The sequence below is a fragment of the Sander lucioperca genome, chromosome 19 (assembly GCF_008315115.2).
Source record: "Sander lucioperca isolate FBNREF2018 chromosome 19, SLUC_FBN_1.2, whole genome shotgun sequence".
Taxonomy (NCBI): Eukaryota; Metazoa; Chordata; class Actinopteri; order Perciformes; family Percidae; genus Sander; species Sander lucioperca.
The window spans coordinates 30953908-30966202 of NC_050191.1; the positions used below are offsets into that span (position 1 = coordinate 30953908).

A 12295-nucleotide genomic window follows, 5' to 3' on the forward strand; every position below is an offset into this window, starting at 1 on the left:
CGTCTCCTTCCAGGCAGCTAACCCTCACCTTAACCCCCTGATTAACCAACTATAACCACTGCTGCTCTGCCTGGAACACCAGACACCACACGGTGGGAGGAGCTGGGTGGGAGGGGGGGTGTGAGTGTCTGAGTGTGTTTGTGTATGTGTGTGTTTGTGTATGTGTGTGAGTATGTGTGTGTGTGTGTCTGAGAGAGTGTGTGTGTGTGTGTCTGAGAGAGTGTGTGTGTGTGTGTATGTGTGTGTGTGTGTGTGTGTGTCAGTGTGTGTATGTGTGTGTGTGTGTGTGTGTGTCAGTGTGTGTATGTGTGTGTGTGTCAGTGTGTGTGCATGTGTGTGTGTGTGTGTGTGTGTCAGTGTGTGTATGTGTGTCAGTGTGTGTGCATGTGTGTGTGTGTGTGTGTCTCAGTGTGTGTGCGTGTGTGTGTGTGTGTGTCTGAGTGTGTGTGTGCGTGTGTGTATGTGTGTGTGTGTGTGCATGTGTGTGTCTGTGTGTGTGTGTGTGTGTGTGTGTATGGGTGTGTGTGTGCATGTGTGTGTCTGAGTGTGTGTGTATGTGTGTGTGCGTGTGTGTGTGTGTGTGAGTGTGTGTGTGTGTGTGTGTGTGTGTCTGAGTGTGTGTGTGTGTGTGTGTGTGTGTGTGTGTGTGTGTGGGTCCAGGTTGAAAAACCCCAAATTACCCTTTAAGGCAGACTGATCAACACAAATATTCTTAGACAATCAGACTGAACAATGACATCAAACAGAGCCATAATATCATTCAGCTCAAAAATAGATTAAAGACATCATTACTTGATCAATACAGAAAAGAATAAACTGAAACATAGGATTGGAATTTGTAATTTAAAGGTATTGTTGTATATTATTGTATTGTTGTAAATTATCGTGAGACCTAAAGATTGTATGCTGTATTTGCATATTTATTTTACTTTGTATAATATGATTTTGTGAAATAAGGGGCAGGACCAAATAAGCTATTTGCTTCTGCCTGCTCCTTCTCAAACTAATCCTTTATATTTTTATTTTGTTTTTTGTTGTTAGATTCTGATTGTTTGTGTTTTATTTTATGTTTTTATGTCTTGCAACATTGTTGATTGTTGGAGATAAATAAATAAACAAATACAAAATAAAAATAAAATAATTAGGCAGAGAAAATAAAAAGATTACATAACTAAAAACCTGGCTCTCAGACACATTTAACATTAAGAACAATGTTGTTAATTGTGTACATTTATTTACAGGCTGAGTCTCTGTAAGCTGTCAGAGAGAAGCTGTGAAGATCTGTCCTCAGTTCTCAGCTCTGAGTCCTCTAGTCTGAGAGACCTGGACCTGAGTCTCAACATCAACCTGCAGGATTCAGGAGTGAAGAAGCTCTCTGCTGGACTTCAGAGTCCACACTGTAAACTGGAAACCCTCGGGTCAGTATTAAGATGATTGTAAAGTCTTACAGTGGTTTGGTAGTTTCATGAAATTAAAAATGAAAAATCTCTTAAATTGATCAGACTTTAGTGTAAAATCAGATGAACTTTTAAGACCAGTGGTTTCTAATATTTTCATCTCTGTTAAAGGGTAACTTTGGGTGTGTTTCAACCTGGACTCTATTTTCTAATGTTTGTGTGTCTGAGTGTCTGATGGAACAACAATCTGTGAAACTGGTCCAGTATTAAACCAGAACCAGGCTGTAATGTAACCCTACAGGACTAATGTTCAGCAGCAGTTAGAGTCACTAAAAGTTCTGTTGTTGCTGCTGACAGACTCAGATTATTATTCTAAGTGTCTGACAACATTATGGGATGGATCCCTACAGAGATAGACCTTTTAGTTAAGGCGAGACACTACAGGTGAATAGGGCAACATTTTTAACTTACAGATATCACCATGAAACTTTACCAGTTGATTACTCACATGAATAGGAGAAATAAATGTATTGCAAGTCTTCTGTAATCTTATGTTTAAATATGCTAATTAGTCTATATCTAATTAAATATGTATTAATTAATAATAAGAGACAGGACAGTTAGAGACAGGACATTTAGAGACAGGGCAGTCAGAGACAGGACAGTCAAAGACAGGACAGTTAGAGACAGGACAGTCAGAGACAGGACAATTAGAGACAGGACAGGACAGTCAGAGACAGGACAGTCAGAGACAGGACAGTTAGAGACAGGACAGATAGAGACAGGACAGTCAGAGACAGGACAGTTAGAGACAGGACAGTTAGAGACAGGACAGTCGGGACTCAGCAGATGAGTCTCTCAACATCTGAGTAAAATCTGTTAAACTGACCTTTGTTGATCTGAAATGAAGACAGATTCAGCAACTGCACGGCCTATTTCTCTCTTCAAATGTTTTCAGAAACACGTTTCGGTGAACTATTTTAGTCCAATATGAGATCGTATTCTGAACGAGCCGCCATGACAGTCTGGCTGTGAATTTACGGAGAAAAAAGAACCACGTGACGAGTTCGTCCAATCAGTTGCCGGTTCTCATTTTCTGGGAAATAATCAGACTGTTAATGGAAACAATACAGAGCAGCGCCTCCTGCTGCTATGGAGACGTATTACGTTTCCTTAAACAGAAGACCATTACATCACAAACTTTGATCAAAACTGACAGAACACAACCATTACATTACATTACATTATATTATATTATATTACATTACATTATATTACATTACATTATATTACATTACATTACATTATATTACATTATATTACATTACATTACATTACATTACATACATTACATTATATTACATTACATTACATTACATTATATTACATTACATTATATTACATTATTTTACATTGTATTATATTACATTACATTACATTACATTACATGTCATGTAGCTGACATTTTATCCAAAGCGACTTACAATTAAGTGTTTTCAACTCTGAAGGTGCAAACTCCAGACAACAAGTAGTAAGAGCAAGAACATTAGCTTTAAAATAGGTAATACTACAAAGAGCCATATCAAAGTACAGCATCAAGAAATATATATATAATCCCCCCCCCCCTTCTTTATCTGAGGTGTAGTCTGAAGAGATGTGTTTTTAGCCTTCAGCTGAAGATGTGGAGGTTTTTGGCCATCCTGATGTCAACAGGGAGCTCATTCCACCATTTAGGAGCCAGGACAGCAACCAGTCTGGATTTGGTTGAGTGATTAGTTGTCCCTCGCTGTGGGGGGGGGGGCAGCCAGCAGGTTGGCTGATGCAGAGCAGAGTGGGGGGGTTGGGGTATAGGGTTGGACCATGTCCTGGATGTATGCTGGGGCTGATCCCTTCATGGCCCTGTATGAGAGTACTAGTGTACTGTATCAGAGTACTAGTGTACTAGTGTACTGTATGAGATTACTAGTGTACTGTATTAGAGGACTAGTGTTCTGTATGATAGCACTAGTGTACTGTATGAGAGTACTAGTGTACTTTATGAGAGTACTAGTGTACTGTATGAGAGGACTAGTGTACTGTATGAGAGTACTAGTGTACTGTATGAGAGTACTAGTGTTCTGTATGAGAGTACTTGTGTTCTGTATGAGCGTACTAGTGTACTGTATGAGAGTACTAGTGTACTGTATGATAGTACTTGTGTTCTGTATGAGCGTACTAGTGTACTGTATGAGAGTACTAGTGTACTGTATGAGAGAACTAGTGTACTGTATGAGAGGACTAGTGTACTGTATGAGAGTACTTGTGTACTGTATGAGAGTACTAGTGTTCTGTATGATAGTACTTGTGTTCTGTATGAGCGTACTAGTGTACTGTATGAGAGTACTAGTGTACTGTATGAGAGTACTAGTGTTCTGTATGAGATTACTAGCTAGCGGTAGGCTAACGTTAGCTGCTGTCGAGTAAAGTGTTAACTAGGTAGCGGTAGGCTAACGTTAGCTGCTGTCGAGTATAGTGTTAACTAGCTAGCGGTAGGCTAATGTTAGCTGCTGTCGAGTGTAGTGTTAACTAGCTAGTGGTAGGCTAATGTTAGCTGCTGTCGAGTGTAGTGTTAACTAGCTAGCGGTAGGCTAACGTTAGCTGCTGTCGAGTGTAGTGTTAACTAGCTAGTGGTAGGCTAATGTTAGCTGCTGTCGAGTGTAGTGTTAACTAGCTAGCGGTAGGCTAATGTTAGCTGCTGTCGAGTATAGTGTTAACTAGCTAGCGGTAGGCTAACGTTAGCTGCTGTTGAGTATAGTGTTAACTAGCTAGCGGTAGGCTAAAGTTAGCTGCTGTTGAGTATAGTGTTAACTAGCGTCCCGTGCAGCGGTGTTTGTGTTTCCTGTATCGTCTTCAGAGCATCAGAGAGAGGAGCAGACATATCAGTGGCTCCAGATTTTGGTAGCCAGGGTTGCGCGTTAATACGCGTTATTTATTTTAACGCGTTATTTTTTCTCAGATTAATTAATTGAAATTAACGCGTTATTTTGACAGCCCTAGTAATAATACCAACCATAGGCGGAGTTTGACATTCGAGCCAGGGGGGGCAACAAAAAAACAACAAAAACCCTCATTGTAGCAGCTGAGACCTGGCTACCACTTGGGGAACACAGCACGAACACATATGGACAAATCAGACATGTTAAATAAACATATGTTTATTTTTAAAGAAGATTTTAAATTACATTGTAACAATTTAACAACTCGCCCTTATGAAATCCAATCGCTGCACGGCTGTCTTGGATTGCAACAGACAGACGGTGGCAAACTGCCCCGACACTTAAATTCAACTAAAATGTAACGGTGACCAATCAGAGTTGGACCTCCAGTCCAGGGGCGTCGCACCCGTGGGGGATGTGGCTGTTTTAACACCCACACTTTTCCCGGTGAGAGGGTTCAACACCAACACTTTTTCTGCAGTTTTTCCACAGTTTTGCACAAACGCCTTGCATCGAACGTAGCTACGTCGTAGGCTGTGTGTAGCGATTATATTGCCTGAGTGAACAGAATTGCGTCCATAGCAACGCTCTGTTTTTCATGGCAACGGTGTGTTATACTTCGCAGCGGTCTTAACAGACCGCATTCTACATTGAGGAGAACTCGCAATTTTTACGTTAATCTTGATCGCTATAAGTATGTGAGTACTGTCGATAGCAACAAAAACGAGCCGAATCGGTGCTAGCTAACTGCAGCTGCTGCAGCTAATGCCGAGAGCTCCCACTTAGCTAGAACGGCAGTTTTGGGGGCATATCATAAAGAGTGCTTTGTGCCTCTTAACAGACACAAAATGCAATTAAAATGTCTGTGCAACATGAACAGGGCCCTTACATGATATTGTTTAAATTCACCTACCCTGTTAGCTGCTAGCTGCCGTCTGGGATGAGTGAGTTCAGCCAGGCTTCAGTAATAATCATCAAGCAGCAGTTCCCTGTGTGTATTTGAAGCATATATATCCATTTAGTGTGCGATCCATCTGGCGTTGGTGAATAGTAGTCTCTGCAGTGGTGAACTGTGTGTTAGTTGCCTTAGCCAGGCTAGCAGGGCCGACCAGCATCCTTCTACTTCCTCCCCGCCTTCCTCGCCTGCCGCGGCCAACAACAATCCACGGGCGCCCGCTGGTCTGGTGGATGTCCTCCAGAGGACAGGTCATGCTTTTGCGGCGAAATATTTGCGGCGAAAAAAGTTTATTTCCCCCTCAAAAATATGTAATTGAGCACTGTAGTGGTTATGATCATATCAGTGACTATGTAACTACATGGAAACGGGCCACATGATGCCTGGTTCTTGTGCAGTAACAGCGTTACTGAAGGCTAGCTCTAGCTCCATAGTTACGTTACTCCAAGCGTCTTCCCTTGTGAACACCTCCGCTCTTCACTCTTCTCACACCACGCTCCGATCTGCACACTGGCCGCGGCAGGTGAGGAAGGCGGGGAAGAAGTAGAAGGATGCCGGTCGGCCCTGCTAGCCTGGCTAAGGCAACTAACACACAGTTCACCACTGCAGAGACTACTATTCACCAACGCCAGATGGATCGCACACAAAATGGATATATATGCTACAAATACACAGGGAACTGCTGCTTGATGATTATTACTGAAGCCTGGCTGAACTCACTCATCCCAGACGGCAGCTAGCAGCTAACAGGGTAGGTGAATTTAAACAATGTCATGTAAGGGCCCTGTTCATGTTGCACAGACATTTTAACTGCATTTTGTGTCTGTTAAGAGGCACAAAGGCACTCTTTATGATATGCCCCCAAAACTGCCGTTCTAGCTAAGTGGGAGCTCTCGGCATTAGCTGCAGCAGCTCCAGTTAGCTAGCACCGATTCGGCTCGTTTTTGTTGCTATCGACAGTACTCACATACTTATAGCGATCAAGATTAACATAAAAATTGCCTGGAGTTCTCCTTTAACTCTTTAATGCTGCTGGTACAAATTGCTATCGTAATTAGGTAGATACAACCCGAGCTAACGTTAGCTAACTGAACCTATCATTTAACATTAGGTTGTTAGCTAGCTAGCTAGGTTGTCTTTTGCCATTTATGTTCGTAAAGTTTAATGTCCGGTGGCATTTTCATCTCTATTTATATGCCGTTACTGTAGCTATATGCGTAACGTTAGCAGAGATTTAGAAAATGGTGTGTTTATCAGTTGTAAGTACAGGATGGGAGGTAACTGCACCTTTTTAACTTCACTAGCAACGTTAAATGAAAGCTAATATGTACGAGTAGTTTCCCATGTAAGAAGTATAACGTTCCGTAACATTAGCTACGTTATAGCATTCATAATAAACGGATAAACGGATCATAATATAATTACGTATGTGCTAAGTTGCATAAATAGCACAACAGATCTAAACATTGGCTATAGCCAGGTGAAAATGTCTTGTTGACATATAACAGAAAAAGACTTAATGTAAAGGTCTGAATGGAACCATTTAGGCTACCCATGAGCATTAATACATAGAGGCAGGAAGAAGTGCTTTAAACCAGTATTATTATTGAGTGTATTAAACCAGTATTATTATTGAGTGTATTAAACCAGTATTATTATTGAGTGTATTAAACCAGTATTATTATTGAGTGTATTAAACCAGTATTATTATTGAGTGTATTAAACCAGTATTATTATTGCAGAGATGGGGTTTGGGGCTGAGTCAGTGGGACTGTTTCTGGGGGATGAGTCTGAGAGAAGAACAAGGGTACGGAGAATGCAGAAGACAAAAGGTAGGTCAAATAAAAAGTGAACCCCCAGAAACAGTCCCACGGACCCAGCCCCAAACCCCATCTCTGCAATAATAGGTTAATTAATAAAGGCTGGTTTAAAGTACTTCTTCCTGCCTCTATGTATTAATGCTCATGGGTAGCCTAAATGGTTCCCATCAGACCTTAATATTAAGTCTTTTTCTGTTATAGGTCAACAAGACATTTTCACCTGGCTATACCCAATGTTTAGATCTGTTGTGCTATTTATGCAAATCAGCACATAGGTAATTAGATTATGCTCCGTTTGCCCAAGTTAACAAACAGTATGATTATCCATCGTTTTTATTGTTAATAAACAAATGACATCCATCCCCCTCACTTTTCAAAAGCTTGCTACGCCCCTGCTCCAGTCTAGGGCTGAACGATTAATTGCATTTTCGATAATATCGCGATATGTTAAAACGCGATTTCCTAATCGCAAAGGCTGCGATTTGGTCACATGACTCACGAGAGCAATTAGCTCTGCACTCCGCAGAGAAAGCATCAACTAGCACGCTAACGCTACGCCGTACCTGGAGCTGATTTCTGTCATTCAAACAACTCTGAGTTGTAGTTTAAAAATTTTACAGCCATTTTAATAAAATAAAGGGTTTTATTCGGGCTTGAGTCTATACGTGCAGTTAATGGATACAGACATGCAGAACTCAAGGCTCGGTTGGCAACGATTAGCTCTGATTAGCGGTTAGCTCCGGTTAGCGGTTAGCTCCGTTATAAAGATATGAGTGGAGGAGCTGCCACTGAGAGGGGTAACAATCAGACTGATAAATGACGTTCGGGGAGCTTTCACAGCAGCGTGGCCACAGTGTTTCAACAGTTTTATTAGTACAGTTAATCCCACGGCAAGAACACCAGCAACTAGCTAACACAACGATAGCCTCTCTGAACAAGAACACCAGCAACTAGCTAACGCAACGATAGCCTCTCTGAACAAGAACACCAGCAACTAGCTAACGCAACGATAGCCTCTCTGAACAAGAACACCAGCAACTAGCTAACGCAACGATAGCCTCTCTGAACAAGAACACCAGCAACTAGCTAACGCAACGATAGCCTCTCTGAACAAGAACACCAGCAACTAGCTAACGCAACGATAGCCTCTCTGAACAAGAACACCAGCAACATGCTAACGTAACGATAGCCTCTCTGAACAAGAACACCAGCAACTAGCTAACGCAACGATAGCCTCTCTGAAGAAGAACACCAGCAGCTAGCTAACGTAACGATAGCCTCTCTGAACAAGAACACCAGCAACTAGCTAACGTAACGATAGCCTCTCTGAACAAGAACACCAGCAACTAGCTAACGTAACGATAGCCTCTCTGAACAAGAGCACACGGCAGCACGCAACTAAACGAGGGGGAGGGGCTGGAGGCAGCTCCTCTCTGTGCACTGTAAAAAGTTGTGTGTGTGTGTGTGTGTGTGTGTGTGTGTGTGTGTGTGTGTGTGTGTGGATATATACTATATTTTTACTTATTTAACTGTCTAGTGTGTAATTGTGTGTTCATACTATACATTATTATATTAATCTTTGTTGAATAATACAGAAGACAAAGAGCTTAAAAAAATAATCGAATCGAAATCGCAATATTTGGGGAAAAAATCGCAATTAGATTATTTTCAAAAATCGTTCAGCCCTGCTCCAGTCTGTTGAGATGATCTCCAAACTCACCATCAAATGTTAAGACACGTTGAGAAAAAAGATCCGTATTTTGCCGTAATCCAATGACACAAAAAAATGCGTGCGTGCGTCTGTCTGTCTGTCTGTCTGTCTGTCTGTCTGTCTGAGTGTGTGTGTGTGTGTGTGTGTGTGTGTGTGTGTGTGTGTGTGTGTGTGTGTGTGTGTGTGTGTGTGTGTGTGTGTGTGTGTGTGTGTGTGTGTGTGTGTGTGTGTGTGTGTGTGTGTGTTAGAGCTGTTTCTGGTTAAACAAAAAGGTCTTAAAGAGGTTTTAAAAAGGCCTTTCTCTGTAGAGATCCATCCCATAATGTTGTCAGACACTTAGAATAATAATCTGAGTCTGTCAGCAGCAACAACAGAACGTTTAGTGACTCTAACTGCTGCTGAACATTTCCCCTGTAGGATTACATTACAGCTCAGGTCACAGCTGCTGGTTACAGCGTTCTCATTTAATACTGGACCAATTTACAAGATTGTTGTTCCAATCAGTCACTTACACACAAAAACACAAATGGGGTCCAAGTTGAAAAACCCCAAATTACCCTTTAAGGCAGACTGATCAACACAAATATTCTTAGACAATCAGACTGAACAATGACATCAAACAGAGCCATAATATCATTCAGCTCAAAAGTAGATTAAAGACATCATTACTTGATCAATACAGAAAAGAATAAACTGAAACATAGGATTGGAATTTGTAATTTAAAGGTATTGTTGTATATTATTGTATTGTTGTAAATTATCGTGAGACCTAAAGATTGTATGCTGTATTTGCATATTTATTTTACTTTGTATAATATGATTTTGTGAAATAAGGGGCAGGACCAAATAAGCTATTTGCTTCTGCCTGCTCCTTCTCAAACTAATCCTTTATATTTGTATTTTGTTTTTTGTTGTTAGATTCTGATTGTTTGTGTTTGATTTTATGTTTTTATGTCTTGCAACATTGTTGATTGTTGGAGATAAATAAATAAACAAATAAAAAATAAAAATAAAATAATTAGGCAGAGAAAATAAAAAGATTACATAACTAAAAACCTGGCTCTCAGACACATTTAACATTAAGAACAATGTTGTTAATTGTGTACATTTATTTACAGGCTGAGTCACTGTGGTCTGTCAGAGAGAAGCTGTGAAGATCTGTCCTCAGTTCTCAGCTCTGAGTCCTCTAGTCTGAGAGACCTGGACCTGAGTTACAACGACGACCTGAAGGATTCAGGAGTGAAGAAGCTCTCTGCTGGACTTCAGAGTCCACACTGTAAACTGGAAACCCTCAGGTCAGTATTAAGATGATTGTAAAGTCTTACAGTGGTTTGGTAGTTTCATGAAATTAAAAATGAAAAATCTCTTAAATTGATCAGACTAGTGTAAAATCAGATGAACTTTTAAGACCAGTGGTTTCTAATATTTTCATCTCTGTTAAAGGGTAACTTTGGGTGTTTTTCAACCTGGACTCTATTTTCTAATGTTTGTGTGTCTGAGTGTCTGATGGAACAACAATCTGTGAAACTGGTCCAGTATTAAACCAGAACCAAGCTGTAATGTAACCCTACAGGACTAATGTTCAGCAGCAGTTAGAGTCACTAAAAGTTCTGTTGTTGCTGCTGACAGACTCAGATTATTATTCTAAGTGTCTGACAACATTATGGGATGGATCCCTACAGAGATAGACCTTTTAGTTAAGGCGAGACACTACAGGTGAATAGGGCAACATTTTTAACTTACCGTATTTTCCGGACTATAAGTCTATAAGTTTTTTCATACTTTGGCTGGTCCTGCGACTTATAGTCAGGTGCGACTTATATATCAAAATATTTATAATTTCACGTTTTTAAATGTTATTTCATGCTGAAAACATTACCGTCTAAAGCCGCCAGAGGGCGCTCTAGGCTTCTGACAACTATATGCTGCTCCTAAAGACAACTGAGAAAGAAAAGAAACTGCAGGTGACTGCAGGTAGTAAAATATGCAGCCGAAAACGGTAATCGACCAGCAGAAAGAAAGTTTGGAGTGAGAGAGAAACTTGTAAAGGTGACTCTTACTGCAATGAAGAAAACAAAGAAAGCTAGTCGCGCGCTGAAAGCAAGATGGCCAGAGCTGGAGGAACGAGTCCACAGATGTAGATGCTCGTCAACGGTGCAGTTACGTCTCCACGCCCTGGTAGTTGTTCTGTGTTCTGTTGTGTAGTTGAATAACTGTTAATGTGTTACGTTAACATACCGGACACCTACCGTATTCAGCCCCTTGTTCTGTGTGCTACTGTGTAGTTGAATAACTTACCTTTCCAGATTAAATGTCTGTTCTTGATCTTGGATTTTGTGAAATCAATTTCTAAATAAATGCGACTTATACTCCGGAGCGACTTATAGTCCGAAAAATACGGTACAGATATCACCATGAAACTTTACCAGTTGATTACTCACATGAATAGGAGAAATAAATGTATTGCAAGTCTTCTGTAATCTTATGTTTAAATATGCTAATTAGGCTATATCTAATTAAATATGCACTAATTTGCACATATTTTGAAGCGAAGAATCTGAACATTGAAAAAAACAAGGTTCAAAATTCTTTCTGCATGTTGTTGATATATTTAATGAAAAGACATTCATAGAGGGGATTATGAATTTCTGCTTTTGTTACCCAGTAAATCAGAAAATACTGCCAATAGCCTTAAAAAATGAATTTCCGCCCTATTTTTAGGCATAAAATGTCATATAAATCAGGCCAAGAATGACATATCAACTAATGCCTCTGTAAAAACCTTCAGAATATAGTTAGGAATATGACTGTAAAGTTTGGTGGATGTTGGTGCTACAGAAGTGGAGATTCTTCACTCAGAGTGTGAGAAAAAACTCATTTTGAGAAAACAGCCTTTAAAGATTTTTATGGCAGAATTCCAGAAATTTCTATTGAAAGCCATGAATTACAGACAAAATATGCTTTAGGGCGCTGACACACCAGCCTGATAATCAGCTGTCTGACCGTCTGGAGAGGTCGGTGACTCGAGTCTGTTCAGTGTGTCCCGTGCTGTCGGCCGTCTGAGGAGCCGTCGGCCTTCATGTTGGCCGACCTGACATGTTCAGTTAGAGACAGGACAGTTAGAGACAGGACAGTTAGAGACAGGACAGTTAGAGACAGGACAGTCAGAGACAGGACAGTTGGAGACAGGACAGTTAGAGACAGGACAGTTAGAGACAGGACAGTTAGAGACAGGACAGTTAGAGACAGGACAGTTAGAGACAGGACAGTTAGAGACAGGACAGTCAGAGACAGGACAGTCAGAGACAGGACAGTTAGAGACAGGACAGTTAGAGACAGGACAGTTAGAGACAGGACAGTCAGAGACAGGACAGTTAGAGACAGGACAGTTAGAGACAGGACAGTTAGAGACAGGACAGTTAGAGACAGGACAGTCA

The 12295-nt window shown here is 40.7% G+C and overlaps 1 protein-coding gene across 1 annotated transcript in view; it reads left to right on the top strand.

Annotated features, from left to right (window-relative positions):
• LOC118493903 (NACHT, LRR and PYD domains-containing protein 12-like) overlaps positions 1–12295 on the top strand; it is an 81709-nt gene that overhangs the window by 22911 nt on the left and 46503 nt on the right. Inside the window, exons 5-6 of the mRNA XM_035995736.1 lie at positions 1242–1418; positions 9977–10153. Of these exons, the coding sequence (XP_035851629.1) occupies positions 1242–1418; positions 9977–10153 (354 nt within the window). The remainder of the gene's footprint in view (positions 1–1241; positions 1419–9976; positions 10154–12295) is intronic.